General features: G+C 46.6%; 1 protein-coding gene across 2 annotated transcripts in view; it reads left to right on the top strand.

The window, feature by feature from the left end:
• The window catches only part of MIA2 (MIA SH3 domain ER export factor 2), a 2,742,135-nt gene that overhangs the window by 2,263,730 nt on the left and 456,236 nt on the right, over positions 1-22,169 (top strand). For both annotated transcript variants that reach the window (XM_069637493.1, XM_069637494.1), the window contains one exon: positions 180-338. In XM_069637493.1, coding sequence (XP_069493594.1) covers positions 180-338 — 159 coding nt within the window. The remainder of the gene's footprint in view (positions 1-179; positions 339-22,169) is intronic.

The following is a 22,169-nucleotide window of genomic DNA, read 5'->3' as shown; positions in this document are numbered from 1 at the left end:
ATTAACATTGGGCTTGAATTAAACTCTTTCGTTTAAACTTGAAGCCTGTTGTCTGTGTCGTACTTCATGATGCCTTCACAGACTCCAGACATCACTGTCCCTGATTCCAGCAAATAACTGCTTATTTTTAAACATTTCCAACCTGGAATTTTATCATTATTGCATTTTCTTTTTTTTAGGCTCAAGAAGCCCAGGAGACAATGCGGATTATTCCAATACAAGTGAACGCACAGAGACTGGGTCTGACAGAGTTTCCGATCACCAAGGAGCCAATTCGGACCATGGATCGCTTTCCCCACCTTGGGAAAGAGACCGTCGATTGAATGTCCAAGCATCAGGTAATATAAGTTAATTCATCACATTTTGTTAACCTCTTAACCTTCAAGTGAGAGCCACACCAGACAAAGTAAATTTGTCCAAAATCGTAGGCTTACTAAGAATTTATTTTTTAGAACTTTGCTCTTGTGCATCAAACATCAGCTGAAGGTGCCCTGTTAGCTGTTATATCGATTGAAGTCTAAAAACACTCTATTAAAATGCAGGGGCTATGCTAGTTATTAATAATTTTATCAGCAATGATTAAACTTTTCAGTGTGGTATGCAACAGGGCTACCCATTTCGCCCTTGCTTTCTGCTCTGCACATTGATCCCTTAGCCGTGTAACTGAGGGTTACATTTGGAAATATACCGTACAAAATGCTCCTTATTTGATAAGCCTACATGCTGACAATTTTGTTGTGGTAATATCAGGTTTAAAATTGGAACTTCAACATGTTTTTTTTTTTCAACAAAACTTTTTAATTACATTTTTAACCAACATAAAACGCTGTAAGCTTTGTTCAAGGCACATTGCAATACTGGCAAGCAAATAAGAAACTAAAAGAAAACTCAAAACATAACCTAGTCCGACCAAGGGAGAGGTCATTCAGGGAGCAAATTGGGACAGGGGCAGCTTCAGTTCATATATAGGCACACTAGGGGCAGCTGCTAGGGAAGGCATTGGGCTAGATGACTAGTAATAGCATTCGGGCCAAGAGACAGTTGAGATGGAAGTTGCTTCGTTATGTTCCAGAAGTTCTTGTGCGGTGAGAGAGCTAAGGGCCCATCCAGCAGGGGCGTGACCGACCTTAGTCGTCCGCCATCCAGTGGAGGGATGGTGGCTGTCTCACCACACCGGGGAACTGTGTGCGTAATCCAGAAAGGGAGCCCAGATGCTGTAGAACTTGCTTCTATTCCCAAAACGGAAGGCAGATATTTTTCTGCGACAGCAATGGCCCAACACTTTGTCCACCACATGGGGATTGCTGAGCCCTAAGGGTGTTTCCACAGTCTTGCTATTGAAATTCTCGCGGTTATGAGCAGATAGGAGCAAAGATCCGTCAGACAGCCCATCATTGGGAATACCATCTGTAGCAGACTTTGATCGCCCCCTCTTTGTTGCATTTTGCGCTCCTGTGGGTTCTAGTCCAGATGCAGTTCCAGGTTTCCGCATCCAGCTCTCTGCCTAAGTCTCGTTCCCATCGCTGCATGTAGGGTTCCTTCAGATTGGGGTCCCCTCTGTCCAGTAGCCTCTACAGGGTCGAGATTTTCCCAGTGGGTGAGAGCATCGGCAAAGTTCGTTCTAGCGCCGTCAGTTCTCTACTTCCATGCGGTTTTATCGTGTCGTGGGGCACCCAATGTCTGAGCTGGGTGTAGCAGAATCATTCTCCTTCAGGAACTCGGAACTCGGCTTTACATTTTTCGAATGAGAGCAGGGTGCCATTCCCAAAGAGGTCAGAAATGCGTTTCAGACCTTCTGCCTTCCATCTGATGAAGTAATTCAGTGTGATCCCTGGAGTGAAGTCGGGTTTCGCCCAAATTGAGGATAACAGACCAATTGTGTTCCTACAGTACCATCGGCGGGCGGCCTTCCTCCAACTCTCTACTGTGTTTCTGGTCGCTGTAAGGGGTCTGCCATTCAGAGGGTTTCTGCGCCAGCCAATGTGGGGGAGTGAGTCTAACGGGTAGCAGCTCCAGTCTTTCTCTAATTTCAGCCAGCACAGTTGATTAGTGCCTAGCGTCCATTTGAAAGCTGGTGAAAGTTGGGCTGCAAGGCAGTACCTGTCAGCCTCCGGGACCCCCAGGCCGCCAACTCCCGGGCTCGAAGGATCACCTTCTTGGCTATTTGTGGCTTTTTACCCCTCCCCCCCACCCCCAGACAAATTTCAATATGTTTGCTAGTAGTTTCTGCAGGTCCTTCTTTGGGATGGGGATGGGGATGGGGAGGGCCTGACAGTGTTATAGCAGCCTAGGCATTAAATTCATTTTTACTGCTGTGATTCTCCCAGTCCAAGACAGCACCTGTTTGTGCCAGATAGTTAGGTCCATCTGGAGTTCTTTGAACAAATCCGGAAGGTTTATCTTATATACCCGTTCGATTCTGCTTGGGATTCGGATTCCGAGGTAGCTGAAGTGGGATTTTGACCATGGGATGGTGAATCTGGTTGCCAGGGTGGCCGCCAGGTCTCCAGGGATGTTAACGTCCAGGGCTGTTGACTTTGCGAGACGGTAAATCCTGACACTGCTCTGAAACTGTCAAATTCTTGCCACAGGGCGTTCAAGGGGGTTTCCGGGTGGGTTAGGGTCAGTAGGACATTGTCCGCATATAACGCAGCTTTGTAGGTTTCACCTTTAATTTCGAGGCCGCAGACTAATGGGTTCTGGCAAATTCTAGAGGCAAACGGCTCCATGGATAGCGCAAATATAAGTGGAGATAGGGGACAGCCCTGTCGAGTGCCTCTGGTTATCGCAATCCTGGCGGATTCACTAGTTTATTCGGAGTGCTGTGGTAGGATGTTGGTAGTTTGCAAGCGTCCATTTCAGAAACTTCGAGCCAAAGCCATAGTGCTTTAAGGTTTCTCTTATGTAACCCCAGTCCAGCATATCAAAGACCTTATGTGCATCGAGTGACAGGACGCCCATGCGCGCCCCTGTTCTATTCTATTCGCTGATTCCATTACGTCTAGGGTGCGCCTGGTATTATCTGAGGTGCTGCGGCCTGGGATAAATCCTCTCTGGTCTGGGTGGATCAGATCCGGGAGGATTTTCACTAGTCTATGTGCCAGAAGCTTGGAGAATAATTTGTCGTCAATGTTCATCAGCGTGATGGGCCTGTACTATGAGCAGAGTTCCAGGTCTTTCCCTGGCTTCAGTATCAACACTGTGATAGAATGTTCCATTGAGGGGGTGATGCGGTTTGTCGGGAGAAAAGTGTTAAATAGGGCTGCCAGGTGGGGAGCCAGGATGTGGACGTACTTTTGTAGAACAGGCGGTCAGTCCGTCGGGGCCCGGGGCCGCGTTTTCCAGGGAGCGGATGGTCTCAGTCGCTTCCTCAGTACAGATTGGGAGTTCCAGGGTGTCCAGCTGGGGATGAAGGAGGGGCCTCTGAGTGGATTGCAGGTATCGGATTTGCACCTCTTTATCTGTCGGAGCACCTGACATAATATCCCTGTGGTATTCTGTCATGATTTCCAGCTTTTCTGCTTCCACGCAGCAAGGCTTGCTGCTCTGGCCCTGGAGGATCAGAATGTTGTTCCTGGAGTTTAGCTTTTTGAACTAGCAGTCGATTGGCCTTGTTCCTTTTTAGATAGTAATATTTCTTCGTGTACGCTAGGGCACGGGCCGTGCGATCCGCCAGGTGCATTTCAAGGGCCGCCTTTGCTTTTTTAAGGGCCCTCCCTGCCCCCATGGACACACAAAAAGAATGGTGAATCGTGGGCTCCGGTGTTAGCAAGTCTCCAAACATCTATTGTTCCAGTTTCCCTTAGAAAATCCACCATCCCTAGAGCTCGGACGAAGTCTGGTTTAGTAGGCAGCAGCGTTTTGTCGCCGTTTGGGTCTGGGGTAAGGTTGAAGTCGTCTCCGATCAACAGACGGCTCTCGGTGAAGACAGTAATTGTTGGGAGGACAGTGCGTAGAAAGCGGTCCTGAGCCTCGTTTGTGCAGTATATTGCTGTGATAGTGATTGGAAGTTTGACTAACAGTCCCTTGAGTAACAGGTATCTCCCCGCTGGATCATGTTTGACTGTAATGTTCGTTAGGGGTACCACGCGGCTGAGTAATATGGCAACGCCGCACTTCTTCTGTCCTGAGGAGGCGAAGAACTGCCTGGGATAACGCTGGAAACTAATCCGTCTCTCATCGGGTGTCAACAGATGCGTCTCTTGCAAACAGACCATGTCCGCTGCAAGTTCGGCTAGTCGATGCTCCACGGATTTGCGCTTTCTTGGCGAGTTCAGCTCTTGGACATTCCATGTTATCATGGTGAGTTCCTTGGCGTTGTCCATCATGTAGACAGCCTTTGGTTGCCTTTTCCAGCCGCCCGCTGGAGATCTAGTGTGATTGTTGGTCAGTTTGCCCCCTATCTGCGTTGCCTGATTCCCCTCCCATCCTGTCCCCCACTACCCCTCCCTCCCCCTTTGAAACTCAGGCTAAAGAATCAACCAAGGTAACTTTGAGGCTACCGTTGGGACTGTTCTCTCTTATGGATCTAGCCGTATCAAGAACCTGATGGAATATGTGAGTTATAGACCCACAGGAGGCCTCTAGATTTGGTGTGACATTTTTCCCACTACTTAAAGAGATTCAAAAATTGCTCACAAAGGGGGAGTTTCCAAGTTGCGCACGGAGTGGTCCTAGTTTATGGTAGCTCTGAGGACCCTGTTATTATATGGAGCCTAATGCCCAGTCTCTGTTATGACATGTAGCTCCAGTGAAACACTCTGCCCCTGTGAAGAGCCCATGTATCATTTGGTGCCTCTGGGTGGACTAAAGAAAGCCGGATAACTGCAATCAGTGGTGTCGTAGGCCTGCATAAAGGCACTGGACAATGGTGGACTTCCTCAGCTTGCATCGGAAGACCTGGTTGTGATGCAACTTGTGCAGAATTGCCTCTCAGGAAGCTATGACCCAGCAGGTGCATTGTACAATGAGAACACCACAGTAATGTGATGTGAGCAAAACAAATTGAGTAGCTTTGGAATGCTCAGAGAGCCACGATGTGGAATCAGAGTTGGTGTGGATGTTGTTCAGTAAGCGACAGCTAATGTGTGGGTGTCTGTGCTGGCTGCTTTTGGGGACCCACTGAGGTGCTGAACATGCAGAAGTACAAGACGAGCAATGATCTCCTGCAAGAGCAACCAACAAAACAAATAAATTCAGTGTATTATCTGTTTTTTGATGCATCTCCTCTGCAGTGTCTGGCTGTTCTGAGCATTTTTTGGTTTCCCTCTGCAAGCCCCTGCCATTCAGAGAGCTAGAGAGATAAAAGTAGTAGACTTGCAGTTTAGAGGGTCTGTAACAGAGGACCATTCAAGAGAAACACTGCTCAGTATTGGTCGAAAATGCACTGAGAGTGATAGTCGCAATGATGCAAATGCAGAGGAGTTTATGCACTGCATAGCAGGGTGCTGCATTAATCTCCCATTTGATATCTCTGTTGAGGGAAGTCTCTTGAAATAATTATGTATTGCAATTTTGGTTTATATTTTGGTATAGCCATTAACAACCAGTTAAGAAATTATCTAATCTGTGACGCTTTGAAACTGTTTGTCGGTTTTGATTATATTAGCAATGTTTAAGGCTGGTATAGCAAATTTTGATTTGATTAGTCTGGCCTATGAAAAATCTTTATTTCTGTTTTAGATTAGAGACCATGGCTGTAGCAAGCCTTACAAACCTTTGGAAATCCCAGGAGTCTGCTTTATGTCCATTGTGTAAGACTAAAAAAAGATGTAACGCACTTCATGTTGATTTGCCACAAGTCCTTGACATTGAGACGAGGATATTTAAGACTGATTTTAATCAGTGCAGGGATTCGTAACACAAGGGAGGCATTTTTATATTTAGGCAATCCACAAAGTGTTAGTGTTGTATTTGCAACATCCCGTTTCATACACAGAGCATGGTTACTGGCGGTAAGAGCAATCAATACATGCATGAGCTGAATATAGCTTTAGATTCTGTCGCTCTCCCTTGTTAAAGCGAGGCGTAATTGAGAAGGTTTCCTTTTTTATTGGGGTTGCGAGCTGCACTCTCCTTCTGATATGTGTTTATAACTTTCTGGTGCTTTTATTATATCTTTTATTAATAGTGTTTGTTAATATTGTTAAAAAAACGGTATTATTGTAAATTGTTTTGAATTGCTTTTAGGGTTGTATGACCAAACTAAAGCTTTATAAACTGAACTTACACAAATCTTCAAATCAGCACTGCAGTTGACAATCCATTAAAACGCACAAAAATACAACCTCAAAAGTCAAACCACATCATATCTACACATAATTACATAAAACAATTGATCACTTAACCACCATTTTTAAAACCAACAATATAGAAATAATCAATTCAGCACACACTTTCAACAAAATCGTGGAGATAACGACCATAGTGCATAAAACATAGTTCCCAGGAATATACATACCCTAAATCACTTAATAAAATACATCCTTCATTGCCAATTATCTTAGCTTGTGCTAATCATTTTAGTGATGCTATTAAGTGTTTCCTCTCCATTTGTCAACCTCACAATTTCTCCTCCTTATTCACATAATCAAGGTTCCAAAAAAAAATCTCTTTTCAAAAGCAATTGGCACAATACATCTAATGTCTCACATTCAACTAATACATGTTTCCAATTTGGATCATACTTTGTCTATTACATAATGAACAATTACCCACTACATTTGACGTCTTATTTTCATCTCCTAGTCGTCTTAGTTGGATTTCCCCTATTGGTAGTAGATTGAGCCTTAACCTTAAAAATGGTTCCTTCCAATAGGAATCTGGAAATGTTTTCAAATACAAAGCTACGCAGTCTATCAATTTTGCACAAGGGGAGAGGCTTTTATGCAACTTATAAGTTTGTCTTTTCCAATGTTATACAGCAATCCCAGTCTCACAATGTTTTCTTTATCAAGCAGGGGTTAACTATTAAAAGTTCCCTAGACAATTGAATGGCCTCTTCACGCTGATGAGAGCAGGCTGGTGATCCAACAGGCATAAGGTGGGGTGTGGCGCTGGTGAGAGCGGACGCGTGAGACAAAGCTTGTGCAACGTCTTTGAGGGATAAAACAGGACCCCCATCCTGGCAGGAACGGCCTGAGGAAGCCTAGGTGGAGGAGCTGAGGACACAGTCTGGCACTCTGAGAAGTCTGGGAAGCAGAGGGGGGTGGCAAACGGGCGTCAGCCGCTGTGCGTTGGTAACTGAGAAAGAAGCATAGTGGAATAGGGCTGGTGCTCCCAAGCAGTGAGTCATACTCAGAATAGCCCGCGAAGAATCCTCCACCTAACGTGAAGGAGTGCTTCTTCCTGGGAGGGGTGGGGGAGCCAAGGCTAGCTGCACTAAGCTGTGGTGCTCCTTGTGACTGAAAAGCAGCCCGAGGGGCCACCAACAAGGTAGGGGGGGACCTGGACCAGGTAAATGTAGTAAGCTGCCCACAGAGGATGGATGTAAAAGGGTGGTATAACTATTGAAGACTTGTGATCTGGGTGGGGAAACATAAGGAGCCACTCCCAGGACTAAAGAACATAGATGAGGCACTGGAAGTGGGTTCAACCCTTGGGTTTGTGGAGTAACTTCACCTGTGTACAGGGGACAGCAAAGAAGACGGTGGTTACGAAGGGCAACACTGTTGGAGTTCAGAGGAAGGGAGCTCTAAATGGGAAAACGGGCCTGCGCTGTGGCCACTTTGTGAACAGAGTGCATCAAGAGAACATTAATAGGCGGTGAGGAGGTGAGAAGGGAGAGAGCAACATATCCCAAAAAGGGGGAAACAGCCAAGTACCATATTGACTACTGTGTATTTGGGGAATTGGACTAATCAGTAGAACTGCTTTCATGGTCTTAATGGTGATTCCCCAAATTGGCTGAAACTGTTCATGTCCAGATGCCAGGGGCTAAAGGGAAAACCGCCCCCCCAAAATGCAAAACACCCACCAGTACGCAGAGAGGTCAGCGGGAACGCTATTGGCGGCCTCGCACCGGAGAAACCTCCTTGGGGAATGAAGCTGTCAAGCAATCAACAGGAGAAAGGGAATCTGAGCTGATCAAAATGACCCTAAATAAGGAAGATCTCGAGGAGTGCCTCAAAGAAATGGAAGAGAGGATGGTGAACACCTTCCAGGTTCAGTTGGAAAAGATGAAGGCAGACATACAGAGTTCATTGACAGCGAAATTGGCGCTAGGGTTGATGTTACGGAGCGGGGCCTGACGGAAAATAACATAAGAAGCTGGTCAGAATATCGAGCTCCTAGAACAGTTAGTAAGGACCACCCAACATTTGGAAGTACAGACAGAATATTTGGAAAAGGGATTCCGGAGATCAAATATACGGGTGAAAAGCTTTACGGAGGACATAAGGGATGCAGATGTGAAGACTACGATACAGCAGTGCTTTGGGACCCTTCTCACGGCAATGGCACCAGAGGATGTGGGGATTGATCGTGTACACAGGATGGGCCCAGGTACAAGGCCAAGGGACTTGCTGGTTTCCCTCTCATCATACGCAATGAAAGAGGACATTCTCCAGCAGGTAAGGTCACAGCCTACTCTAACAGTTAATAGGACCCAAATACACCTTTTTCAAGACTTGGCACTATCAACTTTTCAAAAAGGAGGGCCATGATTCGGATGACCGAGGAATTAATCGCTAATCAAATGCTATATAAATTGACTTTTCCATTTGGGCTGCTTTTTACTTGGGATGGCAGACAGCATAGGGTCACGACGTGCTAGGAGGGATTATCCATCATGAATCTAAATGAGGAAAGGAACCCCGGGGGGCAACCACAGGATCCTACCCCCTCGGGCGGTAAGTGTCCGTGGGAATGGTCAGAGGCCCGTTATAGACGAGGCAGCAGGGTGACAAAATTTCGAGGACCCCCAGGAAAAACAGGTGGAGCAGGGCCGATGGGGGAGATTTTAGAAGCAGATCAATTGTCCTTACATATGGTTTATTTACACATATGCAACTAAAGGAAAGAAAAACCAGTGAAGGGGGAGCTGATGCGATGTGAGCGGTAGGATTGCATGCCTGCCAGAAGGTAGGGTGGAGGGGACGGCATTGAGGAATCACAGGGAGGTCTAGTTCACCCTCACTAGGGAAGTTCCCGGGGTTGTATCAGGATCAGAGACCCACAAAGGTATTTGGGGATTTTCATAGGAACTCTGGTTTTGACCGGGAGAGGGGTGGGGGAGGGTGGGTAGGGAAGGGATGGGGCGAATGTTGGGCATAGGGAATGGGTTCAGTTTGTAGTGAGGGGTTTGAAGATAGGGTGTGGGGAGTTGGGGAGAGGGGACTGACTATGCTGGTACTCGGGGAAATAGGAAGGATTCATCATTTAGAAAATGCACTTATTCATAGACCCTTTATTGATGACAAATGATGTTTTTAACAAGTTATTCACATAATGTAAGGGGATTGAATTCCCCTGTTAAATGCAAAAAAAGTGGAGGCACAAATTAGATAATCCCAGCCTGATATAATAATGTTGCAAGAGACCCACATAAAGAAGGCAGATAGATTAATACCCCGCTGTCGACAATTCACACACCTCAATCAAGCTAATAGCCTGGGGAGGATAGCGGGGGCGATGATGGGCATAAAGGATGCTCTTCAAGCTAAAGTTGAGCAATCAGTGGTGGATAATTAGGGCAGAGATCTTTTCCTACTGATCCTCTTGGGGTGCTCTAGGGCGACCTTGGGAACAATTTATGCACCCAATACAGGCCAGGAAGCATTTTTGAGGGTTACTTTGATGAAGCTGGATAGATTTGCGATGGGGGAGTGTGTGCTGACTCAAGATATATTTTTTCAAAAAATTATTTTATTAAATTTTCAACGCAAGGGTGATGATAATGGTTCAATTTTTTTAACTTCACATTGTTACCACGTTGTCTTATTATGATTGAACAAAGATCATACAAACAACACAATTAACTTTCCCTTCCCTTTTGCGTAAAGTAAGTTTTGTCCATTCTCCCTCTCTCCAGGACGGTCAGACGATTTTATCTTGGTCATTGGCATGAACTTTAGCAGTCTTTAATGCGAGCTGGGACGTTTACTTCGTTTGGCATATGTGAGCTCGTGTTGTGCGATGGGTCTCTGCACCAGTGGGATGTTGTATGGTGGTTAAGAGTCTTGTACATTTGTGATTTGTGTTGACTCCGGGTCTGTGGATTGGTCTTGTCTTAGGCTCGGGATATATGTTGCGACAAACTCCCACCAGGTTTCTTCGTGGCGTGCTGCGTTTCCATGGAGGGCTGCCGTGATTTTCTCCATCGTATATATGTTTGTTGCAATGTTTATCCATTCTTTTTTTTGTGGGTGGTGTGGCGATTTCCATTTGATAGCTAAGCCTGCTCTTGCAGCTAATGGCAATGGAGGTGCGAGTCCCCTTCTCCTGACTAGTTCGTCTTCTTCCTCTTCTAGACCGAACAGGATGAGGAGGGCCGTTGCTTGTCTTTCAGTGCCATCTATTTGTTTGACCCATCCGAGCACCTCGGTCCAATATATACAGACCTTTGGACAGTCCCACCACATGTGCCAGTAGTTGGCTTCCATTCCGCAATGTCTCCAACATTTCGGGCTGTTGGTCTGATAAATTTTCGATAATCTGTGGGGGTCGTATTGCCATCTATGTAATCATTTTATAGCGTGTAGCTTGTATTGTGCGGCAATTGATATCCAGGATGGTGTTTGGCAAATCGTGTCCCATGCTTGTTGATCGAATTTTCTGTTGAAGTCTTTCTTTCTCCCATTTCTTTTTGAAGCCGGATTTTGAGTTCAGGTCTTTCCTGATCAGGGCGCTATACATACGTGCTATGAGGCCTTTGTTCGTGGTGGTTCTATCAAGGATTTTCTCTAAGGCAGTTAGTTCTCTTCGGGTCTTGGATTTCCATTCGCGTTTGGATAGGACGCCTTTTAGGCGTAGGTAGAGGAAGATCGGTATGGGGTGCAGCTGGAGGGCTTCCTCTAGGTCGGTGATTGGTATGAATTTGTCGTCTCGTCATAGCTGTCCGATCCTTTTGAGTCCGGCGTCGAACCAGGTTTGCTATCTGGGGTGTTCTGGAATTGCTTCTCTGACTCCTGGGGCCCACAGGTGGCTCAAGGGGGCTGGCCATGTGGTCACTCCCTTCATTCCTTTTCCCTCCTTCCATATGTTCCATATCGTTCCCAGTATTGGATGGTTGTATAGTATTCGTGTAAGTTGCGGTCTGGGACCCATAGCCATTCCGAGAGTTTGGTGGGGGTGAGGTTGTCATTGTCGAGCTGTACCCATTGCAGGTCTTTTCTGTCTCGCAGATGGGGAGTGAGGACTCTTAGCTGGGTCGCCTGGTAGTATCGCTGAATATCAGGGAGGCCGACCCCTCCTTGGTCTTTGGGTAAAATGAGTTTTGTATGGTATTGTGTTTTTTCCCTTCCCATAGGAATCCAGTTATTGCTTTTTTCACTTGCTTGAAGAAATCTTCTGGGATCGACACAGGGAGGACTGGAAAGGGATGCAAGAAGCGCAGGAGGCTGACCATTTTGATGGCATTCAGTCGTCCCATCCAGGAGATCGTAAGTGGTCGCCATTTTGCGAGGTCAGCTTTAAATGAGGTGAGGAGTTGAGGAAAGTTGGCCTTGTATAGATCAGCAACATTTCTTGTTAGATTGACGCCCAGATATCGAAGCGTGGGGCCTCCGACAGTGAGGCCTAATTGGTCGAATTCCGCTTTCTGGGTTGTGGTGGGTGCTTGTAGAGGAAAGAGGATGGATTTGATTCTGTTGACTTTGAAACCTGATAGTGCGCCATATTCTTCAATGAGTTGCATCGCTTGGGGGATTGACGTCATCGGGTTCTGTATGTGCAGTAGGATATCGTCTGCGTATAGGGCCAACTTGTATTCTCTTCCTTGCACACGCATACCTTCGACTTGTTGGTCTGCTCTGAGAATTTGGGCCAATAGTTCCAGTGAAAGCGTGAACAATATAGCCGAGAGGTGACATACTTGCCTCGTGCCTCTGCTCAGTGGGAACCAGCAGGAGTACTGAGAGTTCACTGTTACGGATGCCCGGGGTGCTGTGTACACTGCTTTGATTCCTCATCGGAGAACGGGGCCAAGACCTCATCTTCTTCTTTTTTTTTTTTTTTTTTTTTTTAGTGTTGCTTCCAGGAAGTGCCATTCAACCCTATCAAACGCTTTCTTTGCGTCGATGGACAGTAATGTGGGTGTGTTTGTCATTTTCCCTGCCTCGTGTATAAGGTGAAGCGTCTGGAGGGTGGAGTCTGCTCCTTTTCTACCTAAGATAAATCTGACTTGGTCATTGTGAATGATAGCGGGCATGTGTATTTCCAGCCGTGCGGTGATGACCCACATATAGATCTTGGCATCTATATTTAGGAGGGAGATGGGGCAGTAGGAGGCGCATTGTTTGGGGTCTTTGCCCTCTTTAGGAATGACTGTGATGAGTGCCTCGGAGAATGATTCGGGGGCTGAACCGGTCTGGAGGATGTCATTAAAGAGTTCGACCATAAACGGAAGGAGGGCATCAATGAAGGTTTTGTAGAAACCTGTCGTGTAGTCATCGTTTCCGGGAGCTTTCCGAGTTGGGAGCCTTTTGATTGCATCTTCTACTTCATCTGTGACGGGGGCTTCAAGGGCTTGTGCTATTTCCGTGGTTAGACTTGAAATGGTTGTTTTGTCCATATATTCTGTGATTACCCTCTCATCGTGTATAGTCTCAGAAGTGTATAGTTTTTCATAGAAGTCGGCAAAGGCTTCAGCGATGTTGGATGGGAGGGAGATCCCCATGGGGATCATTCTCTTTTTCTATGGTAGATAGCCATCTCTCTTTGTGTTGTCCGCGGAGCCTAGCTGCGAGTAGTGCATCAGCTTTGTCTCCTTTCTCATAGTGTTTCTGTTTCAGATGTTGAAGTTTGCACACGATCTGGTCAGTTTCTAATTGTCGCAGTGCTCTCTTTTTCTGGTTGCCTCCATTATCTTCTCTTCTCTCTGTACGTCAGCCGTTTGGGTGCTAAGGTCTAGGTGTGCTATTTCGTTTCTAAGATAATTGTCTATCAACTGGCGCTTCCTTTTCTTTCCCGCTCCCTCTTTGATCAGTACACCTCTCCACGTGGCCTTCCCTGCTTCCCATACCTGACTCGAGATTTTAATTTTGTATGGGACCCTAACTTATATAGGGGTATGAGTAATCGTCACAGCAGGAGAACCCCCTCTAAGCTTTTGAAGGACAGTTTAAAACACTTAGCCCTGAAGGATGTATGGCGCTCAAAGAGGGGTGAAGAGAGAGGGTTCACATGTTTCTCCCACATATACCAAACATTCTCAAGGATAGACTATATATGGATGACGCCCACCTTGCTGGGGGAGGTGGAAACAGTGAATGTAGGGGCAATATTGACTTCAGATCACACCTCGATGACTCTGGAAGTGAAGGGGTGGGGACATCATAGGGGAGGTTTGGGCATGGACATGTTCCCGGGAAGTATTGCTCGATTCAGTGTCGGTAGAACTGGTGGGTAGCAAAATAGATGATTATTTTTCGCATAATGAAAGTGAGGAAATTACTGAAGAAGGGTTGTGTGAGGTATTCAATGTGGTCATTAGAGGGGAGATAATAACGATTCATGCGCAAAAAAGGAGGATGAGGGTGGCACTGGAAATTGAATTGGAAGCCCAATTGAGGGAGGCCCAGTGAGTTCTAGCGGACGGAAAGAATAAAGAGTTGTGTAGATAATTGAAAGAGGCAACAGCCCAATTTGAATGCTGCGTATGCAAAAGGTAGAGAGGGCACTGCTAAATATAAGGCAGCGATATTATATAAGCGCTAACGAAGCGGATAGGCAGTTGTCCAGACAGATTAGAATGGCAAATACGAAACAAGTAATCAGGGGTACCAATCAATCTAATGGCACAATAACGACCGATTCAGTCAATAGTGAGCTCATTTGAAGAGGGTCTTTATAAGTCGATTGAACCTGATCGACAGGCAATTGACCAATATTTAAGTGGCCTTTTGTTGCAGAAGATTACGGGTCGGGAAATGGATCGTCTAGAGGAGGAATTCACAGTGGAGGCAGCTGAGTCCCAAACCTTCGCGCCTCTTCAACTCTATAGGGAGGAATGGGAAAGTGACCCATACTATGGGTGAGGCGAAGGTGGGTGTTTTTGAAAAAAGCCCAACAAAGATCCAACGCCCTGTCGGTCGTACAAGCCTATTACTCTTTTGATCTTGGATTCAAAGATTTATGCAGGTATTTTAGCGGCAAGGGTCACCCCTCTTCTTCCGATATTATTGGCACAGATTAGTCTGGATTTATAAAACGGAGACAAAAAGAGGATGATACTAGGAAGCTAGCACACCTGATAGAGAAAACTGCCATTCGACAGGTCCCTGCGATATTGGTTTAGCTGGACGTGGAAAAAGCCTTCGACCGTGTCGAGTAGCGGTTTCTATTTAGTGCTATGGAGCATATGGGTTTTGGTCCTAGGTTCATCCGAAGGGTACAGGCCAACTTTGCAAATTCCTTGATTTCGTTCTCGTACCTATCAGAAAATATCCAGACTACAAGAGGGACGCAGCAGGGGAACCTGTTATCACTGCTTCTTTATGTAATATACATAGAACCCTCGTTAGCAACAATTAGACAGAATCCAAGGATAACTGGTATATGGTTTGGGGCGGAGGAGTATAAAATAACAACCTTTTCTGATGATATGATGATGACTTTGACCACTCCAGAGATCTCAATCCCGGCATTAAGGATAGAATTGTCAAAGATGGAAAAGGTAGCAGGGTTGGGGATAAATATGTCCAAATCAGAGCTTTTGGGCATTGGGCTAACGGAAGCTCAGAGTTTGGATTTGTCGCAGGTTTCACACTTCCAAATGGCTGTGGAAACCATTGGGTACCTGGGGGTACAGATAACTCATTTGATTTCGAACGTATACACAGGTAATTAGCCAGCATTAATATGTAAGATAAAAGAAGACTTCAATACATGGACCCCCTTGCGTATATCATGGGTGGGAAGGTTCGCTACAGTAAAAATTGTTACGCTAACCATTGTATTATTTCCAGGTACTCTTGGTATGGTTACCACGGTCATTCTTTAAGGATATAAATTGAATAATATCAAGTTTTGTTTGGCACAATAAACGTCCAAGGGTAGCCCTGGAAATACTGATGGCACCTAGACAGAGGGGGGAGTGGGTCTCCCTAACATCTCTAAATATTATGAGGCTGCCCAATGGCAGGTGATAAGGGAATAGTTGTCTGGTGACCTGACTAAACAGTGCGCAAAGATGGATAGAGCAGTAGCAGGGACCCCTCTGGAGGGATTGTTGTGGTTAAATAAACAGGACAGACCCCAGTTTGCCAATACGAGCAGAGTACTTTCGATGGCATGTGATATATCGGATCGTTTATTGGGGCAGGGACATCTCTCTGTGTCCGTCTCCATTCACCCTGTTATTTAGCAATCCACAGTCACTGGCTGAAACAGCCTGATATTAAAAAAGCATCTCAGAGGGCTTTGGCGCCCTTTGAGCATTTTATAACCACGCATAAGCGGGATAAACAATTGGTATCCAAATTGTATTCTATTTAAGTAGATTTGCAATCGGAGCGTAAGTGGCCTTACATACAGAAATGGGAAAGAACCCTGCTGGAGGAAATACCGGAATCATATTGGGGAAACCTCCGGTCAAATATACCAAAGCTGACAAGATCTATCCAGACCAGGGAAGCATGGTATAAAATAATGGTACAATGGCGCAGCCCACCAAAAAAACTACACACCATGTTTCCTAATGTAACACAAGCATGTTGGAGGGGATGCTCAGGAAAGGGAGACTGGAGACGTATCTGGTGGGACTGTCCAATATTGAAGATATTCTGGGATGAAATAATAAGACAGATACAACGGATGGTGGATGGTTCCCAATATGTACCCCAGGAAATGGATGTGTGGGAACTTCGACCCAGAGAAACAGTTTTCTCTGAAACCAAAACATAAAGCTTTTCTGATGTTGTTAATAGCTGCTTGGTTGGTAACAGCAAAAAAAATGAAATAGAAATCACCACCCACGAAAGCATAGAATTGTTAAATTATGCAATGTGAAGAAGGAAGTACCGGCAAGTCAGGCAGGGGACAGGGGGGTCAAGGGGAGTGTGTTCCTTTTTTCCATTTGTGTTTCTTTTATTTGTTGCTTGTATGTTAAATCTGGAAAAGCCAAAAAAAATAATCTAATAATTGATTTGCAACTTTAGAGTTGGCAAGCAGTTTAAAACTCCCTCAAGGCTATACCACATTCCCCTTTGGAGCATTTTACAGACGTCCATACAATGTTAAAATCTTCCATTTGAATGTATATTTTAGTGATGGCAAACCCAACTCCCTTCGCAAATCAACAGTTGTGAGGCAGTTTGGTAGATTTAGAACTCTCTTCCCCATCAGCGTCTATACTCAATCCCAGTCCATTTCACGGAGTGTAGCAGAAACCTCTGTTTCATGCATGATTGTTGGCACTACCTTTTTAAAGTATAGAAATTCAACATTGCGACAAACAAAAATCTGCAAAAATGTCTTACTTATTTTTTTTTTCATTTGAATTGCCAGTTTTTCAGTTTTCGCTTTTATTCTGGACTAAACATTTCCCTTGTTTAGGTTTTGCATCTAGCACAAACTCCAAATAAACAAAGTACAGTCTCAGTATCACAATTTCATTTTTTAACAGCCATCTAAAACTCAAAATGACTACTTTTAGGGAACCACCACACATTTGTTTTTGAGCAATTTACTACTAATTAATTTAACCGGGCCAGTGTTCGAAGTGTACGAAAAGAAGTAGTGGAACTATGTTCCCTGCTGGCCTGCCCCCACTCTCCACAAACACCATCACTGCACCCCCTCCCACACACAATCCAAATCCACAAACAAACACACCTGCTATTTAAGGGAATATTGGGTGCAGTGCACTGACGTGCAAGCTTCAACTTCTTCCTACACTTTTATTTTAAAACTAAACCATTCAGAACGGTTTCTTTTTAAAATAACAGTGAAACTTAAAAATAAAAAGTATAGGAGCCCTGTTCCCACCCACTTTGACCTCTGAACCGGGCATATTTTTCTAGCGCAACAGCAAATCTCTGCAATCCAATCTGAGTCCTGTCCATCAGGACTACATCATCTGCATATGTTAAATATGTTAAACCTATGTCTCCCAACTTCACGGGGGCAAAACTTAATTTGTTCAGATAATCACCCAGATCCAATAGTTACAGGTTGAACAGGAAGGGGGCCAATACACATCCCTTTTTCAACCCTCTCCAAGTGAAGAATTCCTCAGACAGGGACCCCTGCCTGTTCAACCTCACCTGCACAACAGTCCCCTCATGGAGATATATCAGTATTGCCAAGAAAGCATCCGGGATGCCCCAGGCATATAGTTTTGCCCATAAGCGGGAGCAATTGACCGTTTCAAATGTCATAGAAAAATTAATTGCCATAACAAAGACCTGACGCGAGGGGTCAGCCCATTCATTTTCTTGAATAGTAGATATGACAAAACCACTCAACAAAGTCAATATACCCCTTCTGAAGCCCGTCTGAGATTTCGACAAACGCCCCGTTTCCCCTGCCCAGGTTTGCAATTCCTGCAGCACCAAACTAGCGAAAACATAACTTTCGAAGGGATTGTGTCCTCCGACGTATTCCTCATCTTAGATATATCCTTCCAGCTCTGCTGGCCTCGGAAAATTTTTTCTAGAGGGTGCTGCGCGTGGACGTCCCTCGAGTCGATGTCCCTCGACAGCCGCCGTATCGACGCTCGACGTCATCCTGCCTATAAAGGCCGCGCGCAGCGTCCGTTGCTCAGTTCCGTTTTTCCGCGCTTACTCGGTGCCTCGGAATACCGTTGCTCAGTTCTTAGTCAGATTAATCCTATTTACCTCGAGTTATTCGACCCATACTCGATGGCTTCCTCGTCGGAACCGACAACTCCTCGATCCGGCTTCAAAAAATGTCGAGATTGTGGGAAAAAGATGTCGTTGACCGATCATCACAGAAATTGTCTGTGGTGCTTGGGAGCTGAACACCATTGTTTGGAATGCGAGGACTGTATGTCCATGACAGCTAAGGCCCTGAAGGAACGTAGGGGGAAGCTGGAGAAAGGTAAGACTTTTAAAGCTTCTTCGTCGACGAAGTCGAGACATTCGTCTCCTCGTCACCATTCGCGCTCCAGGTCTCCGAGTGGGTCTCATCACTCCTCGAGATCGAAGCACTCGAAGAGGAGGCGTCGAAGATCCCCTTCTCCGTCTTCCTCTTCCTCTGTTTCGCCAAAAAGAATCCCTAGCCCCACGAAACATAGTTCCCGGGCTGAATGGGAGGAATTCCGAAAGAATATGATGAGCGTCTTCGAGAAAGCGGCCTCGACCCCCTCGAAGACTGCCGAGAGCGATGCTCTGGTCGAAAGACCCGAAGGTCAAAAACGCCGCGAGTCGCAGTACCCGGCGAAAGAAACCTCTCGAGCGCGTTTCGAACCCTCGAGCAGGACTATGACCTCCAAACCTTCCTCGAAGGTTCCGTCGACGCAGTCGACGAGGGTCCCGTCGACGTCGAGGTCGATGTCTTCGGCGCCGTTGTCGAGGGGACCTTCGACACACGGGTCTGTCGACTCGACGCCGGCCTCGACACCGGCGTCGACGCCAAGAAAAGTCACGGTGACCACACATCCAGTGACTATCCCCAGGCCCTCGACATCGATGGCGTCGATATTGTCGAGTAGAATTCCAATTCTGTCGAGGTCCTCGAGGCCTCCACCTCTGTTTTCGACGCCACGCTCGAAGCCTTCGGCGTCGACGACATCGACATTTTCGAGGCCAATAATGACAAGTTCGGCACCCTCTGCCTTGGAAATGGGATTTACTCCCTTTATGAGTTCAGAACAATTGAGAACTATATCCTCAATTTTAGAAGAGGGTGATTTGTCTGAACAAGACACATTTGAGTTACAGGGACCTGTAACCCCAGTTAGAGAGGAATTTTTCTCTGAAGAGCGCAGATTAAAGGATCTTCATGATTCTTTACATGAGGCAAGTGGGTTAGACACTTCCCCTGAGGTGGATTTTGCTAAGCCAGACCCGGGGGAGCATGCTGAAACCCCCTACAGAGCCTTAATGGCCAGGATTACAGAGTTCATGGGGTGGTCTGCACCTTCACAATCTTTCCAGCAAGATGACCTCACGGATATTCTTGACAAAGGCCCACAAGAGGATCCTGTGGTGCCCTTTCATAAAGCTCTTCAGAGAAAGATCATGACAAACTGGGAAACCCCAGATGTAATACCAGCAGTAAATAAAAAACTGTCTGCAAAGTACAGGGTATCTTCCACAGACCCAGAGTCTTTGTCTAAACATCCATCCCCAGAAAGTCTGGTGGTACAAGCAGCATCCTCTACCGATGTCAAGACGGCTTATCCTACAGTCCCACAGCACAGGGACGATAAAAAATATGTTGCTATGGCAAAGAAAGTCTTTTCAGCATGTAGCATGGCGTTAAAATCTGTTAATGCTACTTGCATCCTTGCTAGGTTCAGCCATACACTTTGGGAGTGTGCTTCTACAGCGGCTGACTGCATCCCCGAGGGAGAAGAAAGGGATGCGTTCCTGAATATTATACAGGACGGTAAAGACGCTATGTGCGAATCCCTCCAGACGGGCATTGATTCGGCTGACAGTATCAGCAGAGCAATGGCGGCAAGTACATCAACCAGGAGATTTGCTTGGTTGAGAAAGTCGGGTTTTGCCCCAGATGTGCAAGCCAGGCTCTTGAACATGCCATTCGATGGCTCTTCTTTGTTCGGGAAAAAGGCGGATGACAGTTTAGAGAAACTGCAAACTTCAAAAGCTGCAGCAAAATCCCTAGGAGCTGCAATCCGTCAGACTCCTTTTCGTCCCACAGGAACCTCTGCGAGGGGCAAGTACTTTCGCTTCTACTCCGCATTCGGAAGAGGTAGAGGACGACCGGCTCAAAGGGGTCAAAGAAGAACTACCCGAGGTGGACGGGGTAGATATTCTAAAGCCGCAGCAAGAGCAGGTGCCTCTTTACCATCGGCATCTGCATCAGCCGCCCCAAAACCACTCTGAGGACTCCCCTCACAGGACACCTGTAGGAGGCAGGTTGACTCAACATCTGGCGGTATGGCAGGCTATCACGTCAGATGCTTGGGCATTGGAAACAGTCGCCCAAGGTTACTGCCTGCCTTTCCTACGTATACCTCAGTCATCCACCGGGGATCAGCTCTCAGAAAGCTCCAGATCCGCTCCTCTTGCAGGAAATGTTGGACCTGCTAGAGAAAGGTGCCATAGAACCGGTACCTGTAGCGGAGAGGGACAAGGGCTGGTACTCCCCTTATTTTCTCATTCTGAAGAAAGACGGAGGACTGAGACCCATCTTGGACTTGCGAGAATTGAACAAATTCCTCAGAAAAGACAAATTCAAGATGGTCACTCTTTCTCAGATCCTCCAGGCCCTTCAGTTTCAGGACTGGTTGGTATCTCTGGACCTTCAGGATGCTTATTTCCATGTGCCTATCCATCTCAAACACAGGAAATACCTGAGGTTCGCAATTGGCAACTCTCACTATCAATTTCGAGTACTGCCATTTGGGCTGACCTCCGCCCCAAGGGTCTTCACCAAGTTAATGTCGGTAGTGGCTGCAAGTCTAAGGAGGGAAGGGATTCACGTCTACCCCTACCTGGACGATTGGCTGATCAGGGCTTTTTCTCCGGAGCAAGCTCAGATCCAGCTAAATCACGTGTGCCATTTCCTTCTCAGACTGGGCTTCTCCCTCAATTTAAAGAAGTCACAAATGATACCATCGCAGAGACTCCAGTTCATAGGAGCGATCCTGGATACTTCCCTGGGAAAAGCCTCGCCACCAGAGGTGAGGGCTCAAGATATTCTACAGATGGTTACCAAGTGCCAGCATGCCCAACGTCTCCCAGCCTTCGACTTTTTGAGGTTGCTAGGCCTCATGGCATCCTGCATTTTCCTTGTGCCAGAGGCTCGCCTGAGAATGAGATCCCTCCAGTGGGCACTGAGAACTCGGTGGTCACAATTCTCAGGGAGAATGACAGATCTTCTTCAGGTTCCCGACAGGGTGGCTCGAGACCTTGAGTGGTGGGCCTGTCAGGAGAACATTCTGAAAGGAGAACAGTTTTGGCAACCCTGGCCGGAGATAACAGTAGTCACGGATGCCTCACTCACGGGGTGGGGAGCCCACGCCAACGACTTGACCATCAGCGGTCGTTGGTCTTCATCGGAGTCCAGACTACACATCAACCTGTTAGAGCTGAGAGCCATCAGACTTGCAATGAAGGCTTTCCTGCCAGTTGTACAAGGGAAGAACGTCCTGATAATGACGGACAACACAGTGGCCATGCATTACCTCAACAAAAGAGGAGGCGTAGGATCACTACCCCTGTGCAGAGAGGCGATGCAGCTCTTGTTTTGGGCAATCCAAGAAGGAATCTCTCTATCGGCAGTTCACCTAGCCGGAGAGAAGAACTTGACAGCGGACGCTCTGAGCAGGCAGAACACAGTCTCCCACGAGTGGGAGCTAGCTCAGGAAGTCCTTCAAGAGATCTTCGCCCTTTGGGGAACCCCTCAGGTAGATCTGTTCGCCACCAGCCTAAACAGGAAATGCGACCTGTTCTGCTCAAGGGAATTTCCTCCGAGAGGAGCTCTGGGAGACGCGTTCATAGTGGACTGGGAGTTTCCGCTTCTGTACGCGTTCCCACCGGTCCCTGTCATTCCTCAAATGATCAGGAGGTTGAGAAGATTCCGGCGAACCATGATCCTAATTGCCCCGGATTGGGCCAGGAGAACGTGGTACCCGGACCTTCTAGACTTGTCCATCTGCCCTCCAATTCGACTTCCTCTCAGAGAGAACCTACTCTCACAGAAGGGAGGTCAGGTTCTCCATCCAGACATCAAAACCCTCAACCTTCACGCTTGGCTTCTGAACGGCTGAGGTACAAGGATTGGACCTCCCTGATGATGTTATGGAGGTGTTGCTTTCGGCAAGGAGGCCAGCAACAAAGTCTTTATACCGCTGCCGT

Source organism: Ambystoma mexicanum, chromosome 14, assembly GCF_040938575.1.
Source record: "Ambystoma mexicanum isolate Mex_15411 chromosome 14, UKY_AmexF1_1, whole genome shotgun sequence".
Lineage (NCBI taxonomy): Eukaryota > Metazoa > Chordata > Amphibia > Caudata > Ambystomatidae > Ambystoma > Ambystoma mexicanum.
The sequence above is the reverse complement of the archived record's forward strand: the minus strand, read 5'-3'. Positions and strand labels throughout refer to the sequence as shown.